This window comes from Perna viridis, chromosome 8 (assembly GCF_037379345.1).
Source record: "Perna viridis isolate PV_CMFRI_1.1 ecotype Kerala chromosome 8, ASM3737934v1, whole genome shotgun sequence".
In the NCBI taxonomy this organism is placed as follows: Eukaryota; Metazoa; Mollusca; class Bivalvia; order Mytilida; family Mytilidae; genus Perna; species Perna viridis.
In genome coordinates, this window is record NC_142452.1 from 25,444,966 (window position 1) to 25,462,388 (window position 17,423).

At 31.3% G+C, this 17,423-nt stretch overlaps 1 protein-coding gene across 1 annotated transcript; it reads left to right on the forward strand.

Moving 5' to 3' along the window:
• The first annotated feature begins 2,628 nt into the window (after positions 1–2,628).
• Positions 2,629–15,819, forward strand: LOC148609978 (leucine-rich repeat-containing protein 72-like). The gene is made up of 8 exons (XM_088541658.1): positions 2,629–2,664; positions 5,402–5,475; positions 7,464–7,533; positions 8,406–8,601; positions 9,825–9,914; positions 10,009–10,161; positions 10,636–10,675; positions 13,479–15,819. The coding sequence occupies exons 1-8, from the start codon at positions 2,647–2,649 to the stop codon at positions 13,642–13,644; spliced, it is 807 nt and encodes a 268-aa protein (XP_088397784.1). The 5' UTR covers positions 2,629–2,646; the 3' UTR covers positions 13,645–15,819.
• Positions 15,820–17,423: the final 1,604 nt, after the last annotated feature.

Consider the following 17,423-nt stretch of genomic DNA (forward strand, 5'->3'; position numbering starts at 1 on the left):
GACCAGGATGCTTATAATTGTCTACAGACTGAATAGGCTGATTATTGAAATATAACGTGGGGTGAACAGATTTATTGTTTCTCCGAGGAATAGTAATAGTCTCTGTTTTTCTGGCGTTGAAGTTAACTAACCATTGTTTAGACCATTTATGAATTTTAACTAAGTCGTCATTAAGTATGGAAGCTGTGTCGTCAGGGAAATCGACTACCAGGAAGTATGGAGGCTGTGTCGTTAGGGGAATCGACTACCAGGAAGTATGGAGGCTGTGTCGTTAGGGAAATCGACTACCAGGAAGTATGGAGTCTGTGTCGTTAGGGGAATCGACTACCAGGAAGTATGGAGGCTGTGTCGTTAGGGGAATCGACTACGAGGAAGAGACTCGGGTATCATCCGCAAATAATCTTATGTTTGCTTTTATATCAGTTACTATATAATTGATAAATAAGATAAATAACAGGGGACAAAGAATAAAACCCTGAGGAACTCCAGCGCCGATGGGTAACCATTCCGAAGAAGAACCATTTACGACTACCCTTCGAGACCTTCTCTCTAGATAATTTTTAAACCAATTTAGAATATGGCCCTCAATTCCAGGCTGTTTTAACACTTATTAACTGTTTAAACAAAACTGTGGGTTGTGCACCAGATAGCTACTAATTTTTTTTTAACAGGAATGAAGGATCTATCATATGAAGACAGAATAAGAAAATTAAAATCCCAACTTTGATTTACCGTATACGTAGAGTGCAAGGGGACATGATAGAGACCTATACAATTATATCCGGCATATCGATCAAGCCCCACCGCCTCTATTACAACTCGATAACAGTGGTACAACCCGGGGTCACAGTAAAAAAACTTTTCAAGCACCCCTCAAAAATTCGTAAACACCTTTTCACAAGCCGTATAGATAAGCCTGTCCGTGTGATTATGCAAAATGCAAAAACGTTCGAATACAGAGTCGATAAATTATATGAGGGAATCAAAACGCTTTATGTAATTATGAAATGACGAAAGTAATTTTGGACATTTGGACCTCAGCATAGTGGTTGAAGACCATCGTTCAAAAGAGGACCTGTAAGTACCTGTAAATATCTGCAAAAGATCTGTAAAAAAGATGAGATTTGTAGTCCATTGGCTTGGAGGGTCAACCTTGGATCCTTACAGTCGACAAAGTTATGATATTTAGGTATCTTTTCACCTACATATGCATCACCATAGCGAATCAATCTGCACGGAAGAATGTTAGGGGAGTCTTGTAAAGTATGTTAAGGTTCCACTATATAAATAGGTCACTGCTGGTAACTTTATGACAATTTGTGGAAATAAAGCTATACTGAGACACTAGTACATGTACGTACTTAAACAAGCAAATCCAACTTTTATTTTCTGTAAAGAGTATATATTTTTCAAAACCTTATAATTACATTATGGAGATCCATGAAAAAAAGATGGATATTATTTTCTTTATTGTTATGAAAATCTGTAGCTTTGGTAATATATTAAAATACACATCAGTTTTCATAACAAATTTTGGTTGCCTTCCCAAAATTAACTATAAAAAAAAAACAGGTTTTCTGAAAAAAATATCAGACACTTAAAAACTTCCAGAAAAAGTAAGTTGGCATGGTATTATTGTAAAAAAAAAACAAGTAAAAAGTGTACCTTTTTCTGCTCATTTGTTCATCATTTTAATTCTTAAAGTTCGTGCGAAATTTTGCATTTTTGAAAAACAGCCAGTTAGTGGATGGAAGAGAACCCGATCCGGTGATGACCTGAATCATTCCGGATAGCTTAAAGCATGCATTTTACACCTTTTTACCTTCACAAGTATTGAGTCTATTCGTGTCTGAATGCTCTACTACCGACAATCAATATTTCAACCAAGTTTTACCTTTTATTTTTAAGTTTTACAAAATTAGACCGGGTCAGTTTTGTGTATGAAACAGTGTACCTGAATCTCATTTGTCTAGTGCAACCTAAACCAAAGTTTGAAACTATTGGATATAAAACGCTCATTCCGGACGAATACATTGAAAATTTCTAAATCACATATCACTGCAAGGTCCAGAGTTCTGTGTAATGTATTTGTTTTTACGTGACTTCCGCAGTTGCCACCTGTCACTTGTTTTCTATAAATCTTCTGATAACTCATAGAAAAAAATAGCCGCCGAAACCATAAATTGGACCTCACTATAGCTGATTTATATAATAGTCATAAATAAGAGGTGAATTTCTTATTTTTGATAAGACGAATGTTGTAATTTTCCGGTTATTATTCAATACAGTTGTCATGCACTAGAAAGTCTTAGAGAGGAATCTCTCATGCAACATTAAAATGAGATAATAAGAGTGGATCTCAAGATAGTCAACGACTTGTATTTTATTTTCGTACTGTACTACACATTTTTAAATTCGTTTCGTTATTTATTTTCGTTTCGCAGTTTACAGGTACCTATGTTTCTACGAAACTAATAATTCACTCAAAATTATACAATGTTTAAAGTAAAACAATTTTTTTAATCATACGGAAATTATTTTGTTAGTTTTATTTAAAAAAACTGTTTGATGGAGAAATATTTCTCCTTGAATAAGTACGAAGATGATGTTTTTGGCTCTACATTTGTTATTTTGACAACAGGAAAGATGGCGGTCTCTGAACAGGTCCTGCTTATTTTTTCACGTCAGGCCTATCATTTCTCCCTCGAATATGTATTTACAAACTAAAACAAGTTTTAGCACATTCTTTTTATACCCAAGATACGTTGAAGTCAAACTTAAATTGATTTCTTTTTAGTATATTTAAAATGATTTCGAAAGAAGAATAAAAGTGCTTTTAATTTAATTGATATAAAGTTCTTTGGAAAATGTCAAAGAAAAAAAATAAAGCGAAAATCTCGACAGGACAGACTTTTTTCTGACAATAAAATGGCGATATAAAGGGGACATGTTGATAAATCGAGTTCATTATTAATGAAAATGTGTCACGTCTGTCAAATAATGTTTACTTATTCTTCAAGCTTATACTAATAGGTACATATTGATTTAAAAATTATTTCATTTTGAGTGGAAAAATCTTGACTGGATGGACTATTTCTGTTACATGAATTTTATGGGGGTCCAGTAACAAAAATACCAAATATCTGGATTTTAGTTCATGTCTGTCAAAAGTCCTTAACATATTCTTATAATTCAACTTTTTGCTATATTTTGATATATGTTTCAGTAATAAATTCAAAATCCGAACAGGACGAACCTTTTCCAACAGGAAATTTTCTATTTGTATCAGATGTGGGAACTAACAAAGTTATTTGTTTTTTAAATTATAAATATCTCTAATAAATATTTACATAGTCTTAAAGTATATATTAAACAGTACTCCTACAACGTAAGAGGTTGGAATTTCATTCCTCTATACCTCAACCTCTTACTTCTGGGTGCCATATTGCATAAAGCTGGTTGCACTATTCTTTGAAATCGTCAAAATTAATGTAAAATATTTACCATTTAAACATTTTATACAGTTACTTTACTGTAACACGACATAAGGTGAATAAATAGAAGAAAAACAAATGACCTACCTGAATAGAAAATCCAGCAGTTCTGGAAATCCTTTGTAAAAGCAGATTAAATGAACTTCAAATTGGGTTTTTGGCTTGTTGAATGTGGAAATCAGGTTGATGAAATTACAGATTTTAAAACTTCGGGAATGAACATATTAAATTAACCAATGAATTGCCTTTACCAGCTTTATGTTTGTTTTGTCAAAAATATAATGTATTCCAAAAATCTTGACAGGATGGTCTCTTTCTGTTAGGAAATGTTTGCATTTTTTTAAGGGGTATGGTAACAAAACATAAAATATCTGATATTTAATTTATTGTCTGTCAAAAATATTTATCGTATTCTTGAAGCTTATTACTTGAGAAATCCTGCAAAAAGTAACAATTTTAGATCAAGGGAATATAATCTGTTAGCTATGTTATAAGTATCCAGGTGTATGAAAATTGTATTTGTACATGTACCACCTAAAAGTACATTTTTTACTTCTGTTTATGTATAGTTTCCAAATACTAAAGATAAAGGCTGTCCAGGTTCTTTCAGGTGGAAAATTATACACCAAGGCAGCGACTTTATATTACTAACTAGAAGGACTTTAAGAACATGATTGTTTCACATTTCGTCATTGCCCAGTCTTTCCAAAGATTCAGTTTTTTTTTCAGGACATTTGGTCCTGTGAACCAAGTTGTAACAGCCATTTTGACCTGAATCAAGAATGACTAATATCGGAAATTTTTTGGTCTGGCGTTCCATATTTTTTTACCAGTCCTGTCACATTTTTACCAGAGATATCCAACTGTCTGATGAACCTTCAAAAGGACTGATTGCCTCGCCCCAAATACAGCTTTTCCTGACTAAATAGAAATATAATACAAAAAACTTGTATATTTACATGTATATAGACTTCCCATTCCATATTTTTTTCTTTAATTATGATTTTCTACAAGATTTCATGTAACCAACTACAATAGTATGAGTGTTTCATTAAGTAACAAGAATATTTCTTACACTAAAAAGGTGACTTACAATTATGTAATTATGTACTGTTGCTCATACAGTGTTTCTTTCTTGAATGCCTATGAAATCCAGATACTGAGGAAAAAGCATGATTTCATTCAGGGCACTGTTAGACTTACTTTTGAGTGTCAGTTTTCGCCCTTTTTTTGGGGGGAGGATTTTCACTGTCAGATTCTGAGTCTGAAGCTGTATAATCACCCAGTATTAAATCAAGATTGATGCCATTATGGTCCCAAGATAAAAAGTCACTTTTAGTAGACATAGTGCCAATTTCATGAATTGAAACTTAATACATAAATAAGTTTTGTTAAATCACAGCTTGTGCTTATAAAGGGGATTACTGATTAGTTTAATTGAACTAAATTATAAAAAAGTGAGTTTAATGTCAATTAAAAATTGATATTAATTAATCATGATAAATATATAATTGAAACCATTATGGTCCTTGAATAACCAGCATTACAATCATAAAAGGCAGTTATTAAAGTTAAAAGGAGCTAATTACTTTTTGAAGGTTAAGGTCCAATTACTCAGAGGAAAACATGATTCTTTTAAATTCAAGATTTTAATTGTTTAATTTATTAAAATGAAATGAACCATTGAGGATGACTATACAACTTTAGCTCAGAATGGCATACATTAGTATGATAGAGTCCCTAAAAAAGTAAAATTACCAATAATAAATAAAGGGAGGCGTAAATTATATTGTTTACAAACACTGAAATTAACAACTACATGAAAAGCTACCAGTGCCATCCAGAGGTATAATTTTTAGAATATGTTGACGGGCCAATCAAAATAAATATTTTCTATTATATTTCAGGCAATCAAGACACTACTGAAGAAATGTGGTATAAAGAAAGATAAAGATGTTGAGGAGCTTTATTTATCAAATAAGTAAGTACATGTAGTGGATTGCTTCCATAAAAACATGCATAAGAAGGCTACGCATGTACAATAGATTGAACTTACAGGTACATGTACTGATGCATAGCCCATTGAATTATTCCTTATTCCAGTAGCCCCTCCAATTTGTATTTGTTTTAGGCAAGGTGACTTAGGTCTATTTTTAGTTAGACTGTTCCTTATTCCATCAAATCATGATCTGTTGCCTGATATCTTGATAATATTTTCCTATTATCTTTTTTTCCTACAAAATCTTACTTTTTCAAAAAAAATTGTCAAAAAATGACAGAATACTTTTGTCATGGCCCTGTATGTTTAAGATATCTATCCAAAACAACTTCAGTTGACTAAGTCTAACAATAACACTACTTAGATGCCTTTTCTTGAATTAGATATTTACGCTAGAAAATGGCAGCCTCCATATGAACATTTATGGAAAAAAGGGCTTATTTTGATATTTCTATTGTTAATTTTCCATTCCTAGTTTGGTTTTACAACATTTTGTATTTTTGTCAACTTCAAAAAAGGATAGGAGACAAATTTATGAATTATTTTCCCAACAGTTATATAACACAAAAATTAAAACATTAAGGGCATGCATTATATCATTATTCAGTTTTAACAAATACAGATTTGAATTAGGTTCAACAGGGCAATGAAAAAAAAAACTTCAGTACATGTACTATTACTATGAAAACAAAAGTTGGAAAGTTTTGTAAAATATACAAATGTATGTACTGCACAAATATGGACAGAAACATAAATGGGAGGAATCTTTTAATAAATGTGAAAACATTTGCAAAAAATATTATATTTTGTTGGTATGTCAGATCAGTACTACCTACATTCATTCCTAGATGGTGATATTCCTGAAGCACTCTCCTAGTTATGTAATTGATTTTTCACAAATGGTCTTTTTTGCTCATATTTGTAATAAAGTGTCAGATTTTAATGATAGAAAGAGATAACTCACAGAATTGCATTAGGTTTATCAAAGAGTAATCAAGGGAACCAAGGTTATAGCAGTAATCAAAAGAATGTAATCCAGGGACAAAGACCAGACATGGGAATGTACAGTGGATAAGTAGGTAGCTGCCAAAAATTGTCCATACAAAAAGGGATTTTGAACCCTTGTCCTTTAAATAACTTGAAAGTATTTAGTTGATTGTATTAAAATTTTAATGTGATGTTTGGGATGACAAAATGAAGGTCAAGTTCAATTTTCACAATTATCTTTTTTTTATTGTTTCCAAGTGACCTTTTTTGTTGTGGAAATGGAAGCTTGGAACCTTGTGCCTTCAATAACTTGAAAATAATTAAGGTGATGACTTTCAAATTTTGATATGATGTTCAAGATGACAAAAGAAATGTCAAGTTTTATTTTCACAAATATTGATTTTTTTTTGTTTCCAAAGAGCAGCCATTTTTGTTGTGGATATGAGACTTTGAACTTTGTCCCTTCAATACCTTGACAAGTACAAAGTCAATTGCTTTCAAATTTTAACATGATGTTTAGAATGACAAGATGATTATCATTAAGTTGACATTGTTCAACCAATTTACAGGGGCACATAGGAAAATCCAGTTTGCTGACTCTTTGACAGCCCTTTGTTCAGTATATGGCACTATATTAAATCTGGCATATTTAGTACTTGACTTTATTACTCCAAATCCAGTCTACTGGAATGGTAGTGAATAATTATTTTTAGTGCTGGTAGTTTTGATGGTAAAGGTCTTAAAAAACTAGTTTAACCCCAACACAGACAACTGCTTGTCCACAGACAAGAGGTGTTAGTCATTTATGTGTCTTTTTGAGGTAATTTGAATGAAATATAGGTATAGTTTGGTATAAAGGAATTATAGTGTATTTTATTTTGTTTTTCTGTTTTACTTGTTTTGGCAGTAAAATCAAATTTAATAGAAGGTTGCAAGAGACATTGTCATACATTTTATGATAATTCCATTGTACTTTTTTTTAGAGATTTAAGTGAAGTTACAGATTTAGCCAGATTCAAGTTTTTGAAAACACTCTGGTTGAACGGAAATAAGGTAAAAAGAAGTTATGAACTCTGTTATGAGGGGAGTGTTTCAATTTTGGTTATATTTTCATATTATGAGCTACATTTTATTGTGAGATCAAATACTTTAAATATAAAATATTGAACATGGAGATTATTGAATTTTATATTTAATGTAAGCATTACCGGGTAAAGCCACATTTTGGTCCCAGGAGGCAAACATGTTGAAATTGTATACATGGCAGTAGCTTTCATTAAAATTAGAATTATGGTAATCACAGGTATTTAGCAAAAATAAATTTTAAAAGGATTGCTGTTAAATGCATCAGGAAGTAATATTGAAATTTAGTTTCAACATGGAACCTATATAATGTATATCATTGGTTGATCCAAGAGGACCCCTGTTGGGCTAATGGAACTGATTTTTTTTCAAAATGTCTTTTTTTTTAACATTGAAAAATACTCCGAAAGCATTATAGTTTAATAAATGATTAAGGAATTCAGTATTTAGCGATGTATTATTAACACAAATGTATAAAAGTATTTTCCACATTTTTCCCTTTTTTTCAATTTTTTACGGACTTTAATTTTTGTAATTCTTGCCACCTACAGCATACAATTAAGAATTTACAAAGGAGACAACAGAGGCAGATCTAGAGATTCTCCAAAGAGGGGGCCCCTGACTGACCTTATAGGGGGCCAGCTCTGTCATGGCTCAGTGATTTCCTGTAAAATCAACTAAATTTTCCAACTAAAAGAGGGAATGGGATCTTTAGGGAGATCTTTAGGAAAGATTTGGGATCCCAGGTTAGGATCCTCTTTTGTCCATCTTTTAATCCCCCAATTTGTACTGTGCATATACATGTATAACTAATTTGTGCTTTTTATCTTATCCTTATCTAGCTTAGAAGAACTGACTGTTTATCAAACAACTGCCATCTGAAAGAATTGCATTTAGAAAACAATCAGCTGACAACCATCACAGGCGTACTACGACATCTAACATGTTTACAAGTTCTCATGTTACACAACAATCAACTAACAGAACTGGGCAAAGTAGCCAGGGAATTTACAAAGATGCAAGATTTACACACCCTTAGTAAGTAACACTGCAGGGCTGGAATTTCAGGGGTTTTTGGTGGTAAAAGGGATTATGTCAGTAAATGAGATTAAAGGGTGTCATGTGCCATTGCAGATTCAATTTTTAGAAGTCAATAGATAAGTGGAAAAAACAATAATCAGAAATAATATACGCTACAGAAAAGAAAAAGAACAAGAAAAGGGGAGATAAATTTTTATTTATTAATAAAAAATCATGTCTGCATTTTTATCACATTTTAGATTAAAACATCTCATAAAAGAAAATAGAAATGTTTATGAAAGAAATGCCCATTCCTAATAGTTAAGAAGGTGTCCATGCTAAAACAAGGTAGTGGGTTGCACATGGCAAATTGTTATTTTGAAAAATTTCACCCATCTTATACCACAAATGCATCCTTTCTCAAAGTTTAATGTTATTTTTTGATTAACTGCAATGGTTAAAGAGATATGAATTATGCACAAAGCATTGACATTCATTGAAAAAGGGAGACAACTCTCTAATTTTAGCAAAATTTGGTTGCTTTGTTAGGGATTTTTAAAACCATTTTCTGAGCCATACATTGTCAATTTAAAACAAATTTCCAATTATTTGACATACATATGATACAATATATATACATGCCATTATGGAAAAAATCAGTGAGATAAAATTAAACCTGTGCCACCCATATCATAGGATCTGCCTGAGTTTTACATGGACACAATCTTAAATCCTAATACACTATCAAAGTCAATCTAGAGAACTATTTTCATATTCCATAGAAGTATTAACATTCCAAAAAGGGGTCTTACTGAATGACCTTAATGAAGGGAAATAACTAAATTACTGAACTGAAATCTAGGCAGTAACTAGTGAAAAGGAAAGTCTGTATAACAAATGGCAGTATCAGGATAGAAATGGGAAAGGGGAGGGCACTTTAAATAGGTTTAATCCCGACATTTCCCAGGATTTTCTTTATTATCAACCAACATCCATTAGCATAAGGGGTAGAGAGCTCCTGTGGCCCTTTTCACAAAAAATCGTAAGTGTAAAATTAGTTGTAAGTTGTGACGTCATAACATACGACTAATTTTACTCTTACGATTTTTTGTGAAAAGGGCCACTGGGTCACGCTAGGAAGATTTTTTGTTATAGGTTACTCTTCAGAATTGAAACAACATCAAATTTTCACTAGGGACCTATTTCCAACATAGTTATTAATATACCTGTTTGTCTTCCAGATCTGTTTGACAATCCTGTTGCACAAGAACCAGGGTATCGGTTACTATTGATCCACACAGTGCCTTCATTGAAGTTATTGGACAGAAGAGGTATTTTATACTGTAGAGCTGTTGTTTTGAATGGTGTTAAAATTTGGAATTTCTTACATAAAATGCACCTATTTACTGTAAATGTAATTTTCAGAGGTTGGAAAATCAGAAACAGACCAGGCAAGAAAAGTTTACGATCAGGATCAAGAGAAAATAAGGGAGACAATTGCATTTGGTCGTAGATCTGAAGGGCCTCCAGATTTGTACTATCCTGGAGGATTAGAAAGATCCAATACAGCTGGTTTTGGTAAAATATATGATTATTTTTTATTTCATTAAATAACCAGAAAAAAGTACAAGAGAAAAAATATTTTTGTTTTTCTGTAGTACAGTAAAACTGAAACCTGAATAAACTGGGAACCTGTTTAAAATGAAACCTGTGGTAACAGAAAACATGTGTAAACTGTACATTTTATATCAATAATACAATACCTGTCAAATTAGATAAATTCTGAAATCTAAAAGGCTTTGTTGTAGCTAATTTTTGTGAATTCTGTTAGATGAACAGATTCCTAATTACCAATTTTGTGGTTTAAAAAATAACTAGAATTTCATAGTGTTGAAAGTCAATTCAATTTCATGAGTACTTTTTTCACATTTGTCCACTGCTAAAAAAAATAGGTATACAGTAGTCTCCATATTGAACTATAATTGTGTTATTATTTTTCAGAAAATATTACATCCTAAAGCTATGAGAATATATGTATCATTTCTATTGCAGAATCCAGAGCTAATATAGGAAACAGCTATTTAAGAGACTTGTAAGTACAAAGAAAACCAATCTGATTCAGTCTGTCTGTCTGTTTGTTAGTCTCTCTGTCTGTCTATCACATGGCTCCACCAACACCTACAGAATGTCTGAAATTTTTTTGTCTTACATTTTCTGGCAGCATTTGATTTTCTTCTTGCATATTTCATGTTACCCATGGGTGAGATAAGAATATATCGCATGGCTAAAAATAGGAATATTCCTGTAAAAGAAGTGAGAAATTACCCTATGGTACATCAGAATAGACATATCTGGTTAAATCTTTATAGATTCTTTCAATCAATCACTCTCTTTTAAATCAGCAAATAAAAACTTGCATTTGTTTAGGGACAAATGAGTTTCATAATTTTTTATCATTACAGAACTTGTAGTACACTGTAAGTACGAGGTTTCAACTTAAATTGAAAGTTTCAGAATTGCATTTTTTATTGTATTTTTGTATCGTTTCTTTTTGATTTTTTTAAAATTATGTTGTTTGTTTTTATTACAAAGGTTTAAGGTACACTAACAGTTTAGATAAGTTAATTAAATAAAACCTCTAATTTTTGGAAAAATTGAAAATTTCAACTTATACAATTATTGAATGCTTATAAATAATTTCTATCTATAGTCTAAATTACTTTGATAAAGCATTCCGACTAAAAAAAGTCAGAACCAAATAGAAGTTTTCTTATACTGTATTAAAATATTTCTCACGTGAAAGTACTTTAATATGTGGATACCATTTTTCGTGGATAAGGGAAGAAACACAAATTCGTGGATTCTTGGTTTTGAGATTTTCAGTATACACATCAATGTAAATTTTTTTTTTTGTTGGGAACCAAATTTCGTGGTTTAGCCTATCCACAAAAATCATGAAAATTGGCACCCCATGAACAATAGTACTTTTACAGTATGATAAAGGAAACAGACCAAAAGGGGCCAGATTCAGCTGTTATTGTACCTAATACTATCTTAAATTGCCATGATAAAAATACAGCCCCAAAGGGGCCAGATTCAACTGTTAGTGTATCTAATACTATCCTAAATTACCATGATAAAAATACAGCCCAAAAGAGGCTAGATTCAACTGTTAGTGTACCTAATACTATCTTAAATTGCCATGATAAAAATACAGCCCAAAAGAGGCCAGATTCAACTGTTAGTGTACCCAATACTATCTTAAATTACCATGATAAAGATACAGACCGAAAGGGGCCATATTCAACTGTTAAGTTTACCCAATACTATCATATATTACCATGATAAGTGGTATTAGTGTACCTAATACTGTTTAAATACAGATTCACCTAAGAATTATGCAGAAGGGGATAAGTTAATATGTTTTGTCTACTCTTCATAACCTGCCACACAAAGTGTTGAGGTAATATGTGATACCCTCTGTCTCTGATAAGTAGTGAGGTATTATGTGATACCCTCTGATAAGTGGTGAGATACTATGTGATACCCTCTGATAAGGGATGAGGTATTATGTAATACCCTCTGATAAGTGGTGAGGTATTATGTGATACTCTTTGACAAAGTGGTGAGGTATTATGTGATACCCTCTGATAAGTGGTGAGGTATTATGTGATACTCTCAGACAAGTGGTGAGGTAATATGTGATACCCTCTAAAAATATGTAGTTGTGTTTCTGTTCATCCATCAACAGTTTCCAGATGATAGCCTTAGAAAATATTGAAGGATCTTTTTCGAACTTTGTATTGTTAGTTGAGTACAATAAAATACAGATTAAGTTCAAATTTTAAGGATTATTTCCATAAAAGTTACGACCATTGAAAGTTGTTTCCCCCTTTCTCTCTTTGAATATTAAAGAATGGTGAAAGTTCTTTTTGGGTATTTCCTCCCCACTTACTCTTTTCATGTCGATGAACTAGAGATACTAGAGTTATTGGAGTTATCTTTCTCTGAACACTGAAAAAAAAAGTGGAAGTTAGTTCTTTTGAGATTGCAGAGTCTAAATAAGTTTGATCTGTTGTTACCATGTGATGATTTGTAGTTTATCATGTGTCCATAGAAGACAACATATAAGGATATCATTTAATATCCCATTAGATGTCTTAATTTTAATACTAGTAATATGAATCCATTTAGTATGTCCCAGTATGATTTGAGAACCTTTGATAGAAATGAAGGAGATTTGGAAAGAGGAGAAACAATAGTCTTATTACTGTACAGGTCCTTCAGTTCAATAGTTTTGTTACTTTACAGGTCCTTCAGTTCAATAGTCTTATTACTGTACAGGTCCTTCAGTTCAATAGTCTTATTACTGTACAGGTCCTTCAGTTCAATAGTCTTATTACTGTACAGGTCCTTCAGTTGAAGATAACCTTGGTTTGTTAAATTTTGTAGGTTTATAGAGTTTTGAATTGGTGGATTTGAGAAAAAAGTTTTAAACAGAAATTTTCAGTTGGTTGGGAACTTGAATTTGTGTTAAACAACTAAAAAAACAAAAAAAAACTTTTTTAAAATTTTGTATTAAATGAACAAAATTTCAAAACACAGGAAAATTTAATCTGTAGTGAATGAAAAATAGGAGGTTGAATTTAACTAAAATATAAACTGTTTTAACTTGTTTCATTATTTACCAACCTAATATACTACTCTTATAGGTATATTTATCTTAGAATGAGACTTTCTGAATTATTTAGTTGTTTTGAGGTTAACACAAAAAGTTTTGACCTTTCAACTTTTACTTTATTTGCCAGGTTTTTAGTTGAACCTGAATTTACATTCAGGAAAAATACAAGTTTACGATATTATTTCATATTATATTTCATTATGATGAATTTCAGTCCCCCGTACGAAAGTACAGAGGAAGCTGTTAATTCACGAAGACTGAAGAAATCAGTGACAGTTTTTACTACATTTGATTGGTCAAAAATTCCACGATATGAAGAGAGAAGACAAATGGACAAACCCTTCGACTCCCCAGAAATTATAACACATGTTTACCGTTAGTTATTACTGTTCAATTTTGATAGACTGCTATTTATGGCTGTGATATGTATACAGAAGTATTATTTAATTTTAAGTGAGAATGATTCTTACTCAAATGAAATGGAAACAATTGTTAAGTATTTAGTTTTGAAAGTTGAGCTTATTTGGGAAAGGGGTGCATCATGCTTAGTTTTTTAAAAGCTGTAGCATTTTGGTTATGGAAAACCATTTTATCTGTGCAAACATTAATGCATTTGGTTCAACAACAGTTTGTATGGGGTATTTTTTTTTTTCATGTTTGATCCATGGATGCATAATGAGTGTGCCAGGTAACATTTCCTATTAAGTGGCATTCTGATTAATTAATTTATCATTTTTAATTGGCAATCTAGTCTTAAGCAATATTTTTTAAAAATCTTAAAAAAAAAGGCATGATACTTTCTGAAAATTACTCACTATTCACAGTTAGAAATGGTAACCATTTCTTTGGCTGTAGTGTGTCTATATTTCTGATTGTATACATCTTGAGGAGGTAGTCCTACGGAAAGGGGCATGACTTTTGAAATCAGTGATATGTTTGTATCATATTCAGTTTTATGTAAAATGGTTTACTGAAATTTACCAATGATTCGTTAGAGTTGTGTCCCTTAACCTAGTTCATGTTCTCTTGATAATTTGTGATTCATTTATTTTTACAGTTAACTCATTGTTTCCAACCCAATTTTTTTAAACAGAGATTCAGAGCAACACTACAGGTACACTAATGATGTAAAAAATTGCCGCATTTTGAAGGCTTTGTGCCATGAGCTGTTTCTGCTCTGTAAATAAAAGGGGGAATATAAAGAATGAATCCTTGACATTTTGAAATGAAAATATATTACAGAAAATGTCCCATGAAAAAAGAGTTTCTTTCCAAGCACTGCCGAATTCTTACTGCTCACCGTTTTATAGGTTATGGTCTGTATTTTGAATGAAAATATAGAAATTCCAATTACATCAAATTTGATTTGAATTCTCTATTGATATTGATTTTTTTAATTCATGACAGAAAACCATCATAAAAATATCTTCAACACTTATTTTGAATGGATTTGTAGCAATATCAATTACATTAAATTTTATTGTTCTATAGATTTCAAATTTTTATAAAGAAAACCTGCATTAAAATATATTAACACCACCACACTTACAATATCTACTACATATGTCTTCCTTTTACAAATGTGTACTATGCTATGTGTCAAGAAGAAAATTCATGTGCTTTATTTTTTATTTTTTATTTGTTTTGCTCTATTTCTAGGCCATTCAAAGTTAATTTCTTAATTCTCAGCGTTTATTTTCTGTATGCTAACAAATGGGATGGAGAGAGACATATCTTTTCAAATTTTTAATACCATAAGAGTGATGAGGGGCTTTTTATATTGTTTACTATTGACAGTTTGAAAATAAGATGAGGGTGGTACTTATTTTTTTATTTCATTGATATGACAATAACAATGAGTAATAAGGCCAATAAAAAAAATCCAGGAACTTATCTATAGTTTTTGGCTTCATATATTTTTTGTTATAAAAAAGTGTATTTAGTATTTGTTATTTCTTAATTGTTACAAAATTCACATTTGATGTGATATATTTAATTATATATACTTTTTAAATTGAACCTACTTCCATTATTGATAAAATGATTATTTGGGTTTCAGGTTAGATGCCGAATTATGTCTAAATCTATGTTTGTTTTGTATTTTTTCTTTGATTTTTGTTTAAAAAGTGTTTCGTACAGTATCTTAGGCCATTCATTTAAATTGATTGGTTCTCAGCCTATTTAAAGAAAAAATAACTAGAAAATGTTATCTAAGAAAGAGAGTAAAATGTATTTTTTTTATATTATGTCTATTTTTATACAGTTAAACCTGTCTATACCAAACCCAGAAAAAAATCCTGAAACCTTTTCTAAACCAGACATTCTTATGTCACTTTATATCAATTTTTGTATTTTTTTTTTTAGATCTTGGTAAACCAAACACCTATCAAGTGAATAAAATTTAAAATCCATAAGGGGTTTGGATAAGATGGGTTTCACTGTGTATTATGATTAGAGAGGTTTTTTTTTCATTACCATAAAAGTGGATAATTAGGATCCCTCAAAAGAGACAAAGAAGGAAACTTCTATTTGTTGACCATCAGGCTTTTTTTTTTTTTACAAAAAAGACCTCTACAAAACTCTGTTATGCTAGTTTTACACTTTGTGTCATAAGTTTTTTAGGTGTCAAATTTACCAAAGTATTAATTATGTTTTTGTTCTTTTTTAACTTGTATTTTCATTTTTTTTTAGAAGATGCACATGTAATGTGATGACCCTATTTATCTGTGATATGGAATATCTTTGTACTAAATTTTTTTGTAGGATTTTATTGTTAAACAAATTAATCCAAAAGTTGTTGAAGAAAATCAGTCCTAGTACTATAGAAGTATATCAACCCCCCAAAAAATGTTGAAGCACATCAGCCCTGTTATACAAATATCAACCTTCTGCAAGTATGATTAAGGGTCCAATTTCTAATTTTAAAAAAAATGTACAAAATCAGAAAAAAATTCCAACAAAAGAAGAGTGGAGATTCTGACTGCTAGAATTGTCACTTCTCTTGATCTGCTAATGAGTGAAATCATAATGTTTTGGATATACATTTGTTCATAAATGTTTCCTTTTTAAAAATTGTCAAGTATTGGACCCCTCATACATACATGGTTTGATCAAGAAATTTATGGAAGGGTTCCATGCTATCATCCCATAATTTGCACAAAATCCAATAAAGGGTGTGCCAATCCCTTGTCCCCCAAATCCAGATCCGCTGCTGTGCTTCTCCCTCTAAATCATTATTTTGCACGTGGTTGATGTTTGTCCATTGTACATACTGTTTTGTTTTGTTATGTATTTTTATTTTTGACATGACATTTTCCCTGCTTAAAGAATTAACTTGTTGACTTTTTATAGATGTTCACAGTTCTGTATTTTACATGTACTTAAAATAAAAATTGTTACAAATATTTATAAATGTGTGTCTACATTTTTTATCAAGAAGTCCAAGTGTCTAACAATTTTATTTGCTCAGTTGGAACAAGTGGGTTAGGACACAAGTTAGTCACACTTGTGAAGTTTTTTCCCTTGAAATACATTTTGTACAATATTACAATGAGCATACCACAAGGATATACAGTAATGGTATGCAAAGGAAAAAAACCTAATAACAACTAAAGAGACAGAAAAAAAAAAGACTAATACAATAATTATGATATGTATATATTGTATACTTGTGGACCCAAGGACTCAAAGCGTTTAAAACGTAAAGAAATGCTTCCATTTCTTGATAAATGTAAAAATTTCTACGATTGCTAAATGTGAAAGATCTTGATGCCTACATGAGAGAATACATACTTTCTATTTCCACTTGTAGCCAATTCAGTTTGTGAATAAGGTCGTTTAGATATCATAGTACATTGGACATACAAAGAAGAAATGATCTACATCCTTAGTTTGATCACCATAGTTACACACTGTGCAAGGTTCTATGTTAGAATTAGCAAGATGACTCCAATAAGAACTGAAGCGGAACAACGGAGTTTTGAGAGAATTACATTAAGTTTTCGTTGAACATACAAATGATGTTGTGGATTGTAGGTTCAATTCCCAGCCGAGCAACACCAAAGATGCTGAAATTGGTAGTCGCTGCTATCCACCAAGCAGGTGGCATATAGCTATAGAATATAGACTGGTTGGCTGGAGTCTGTATAATGTGTTCAAA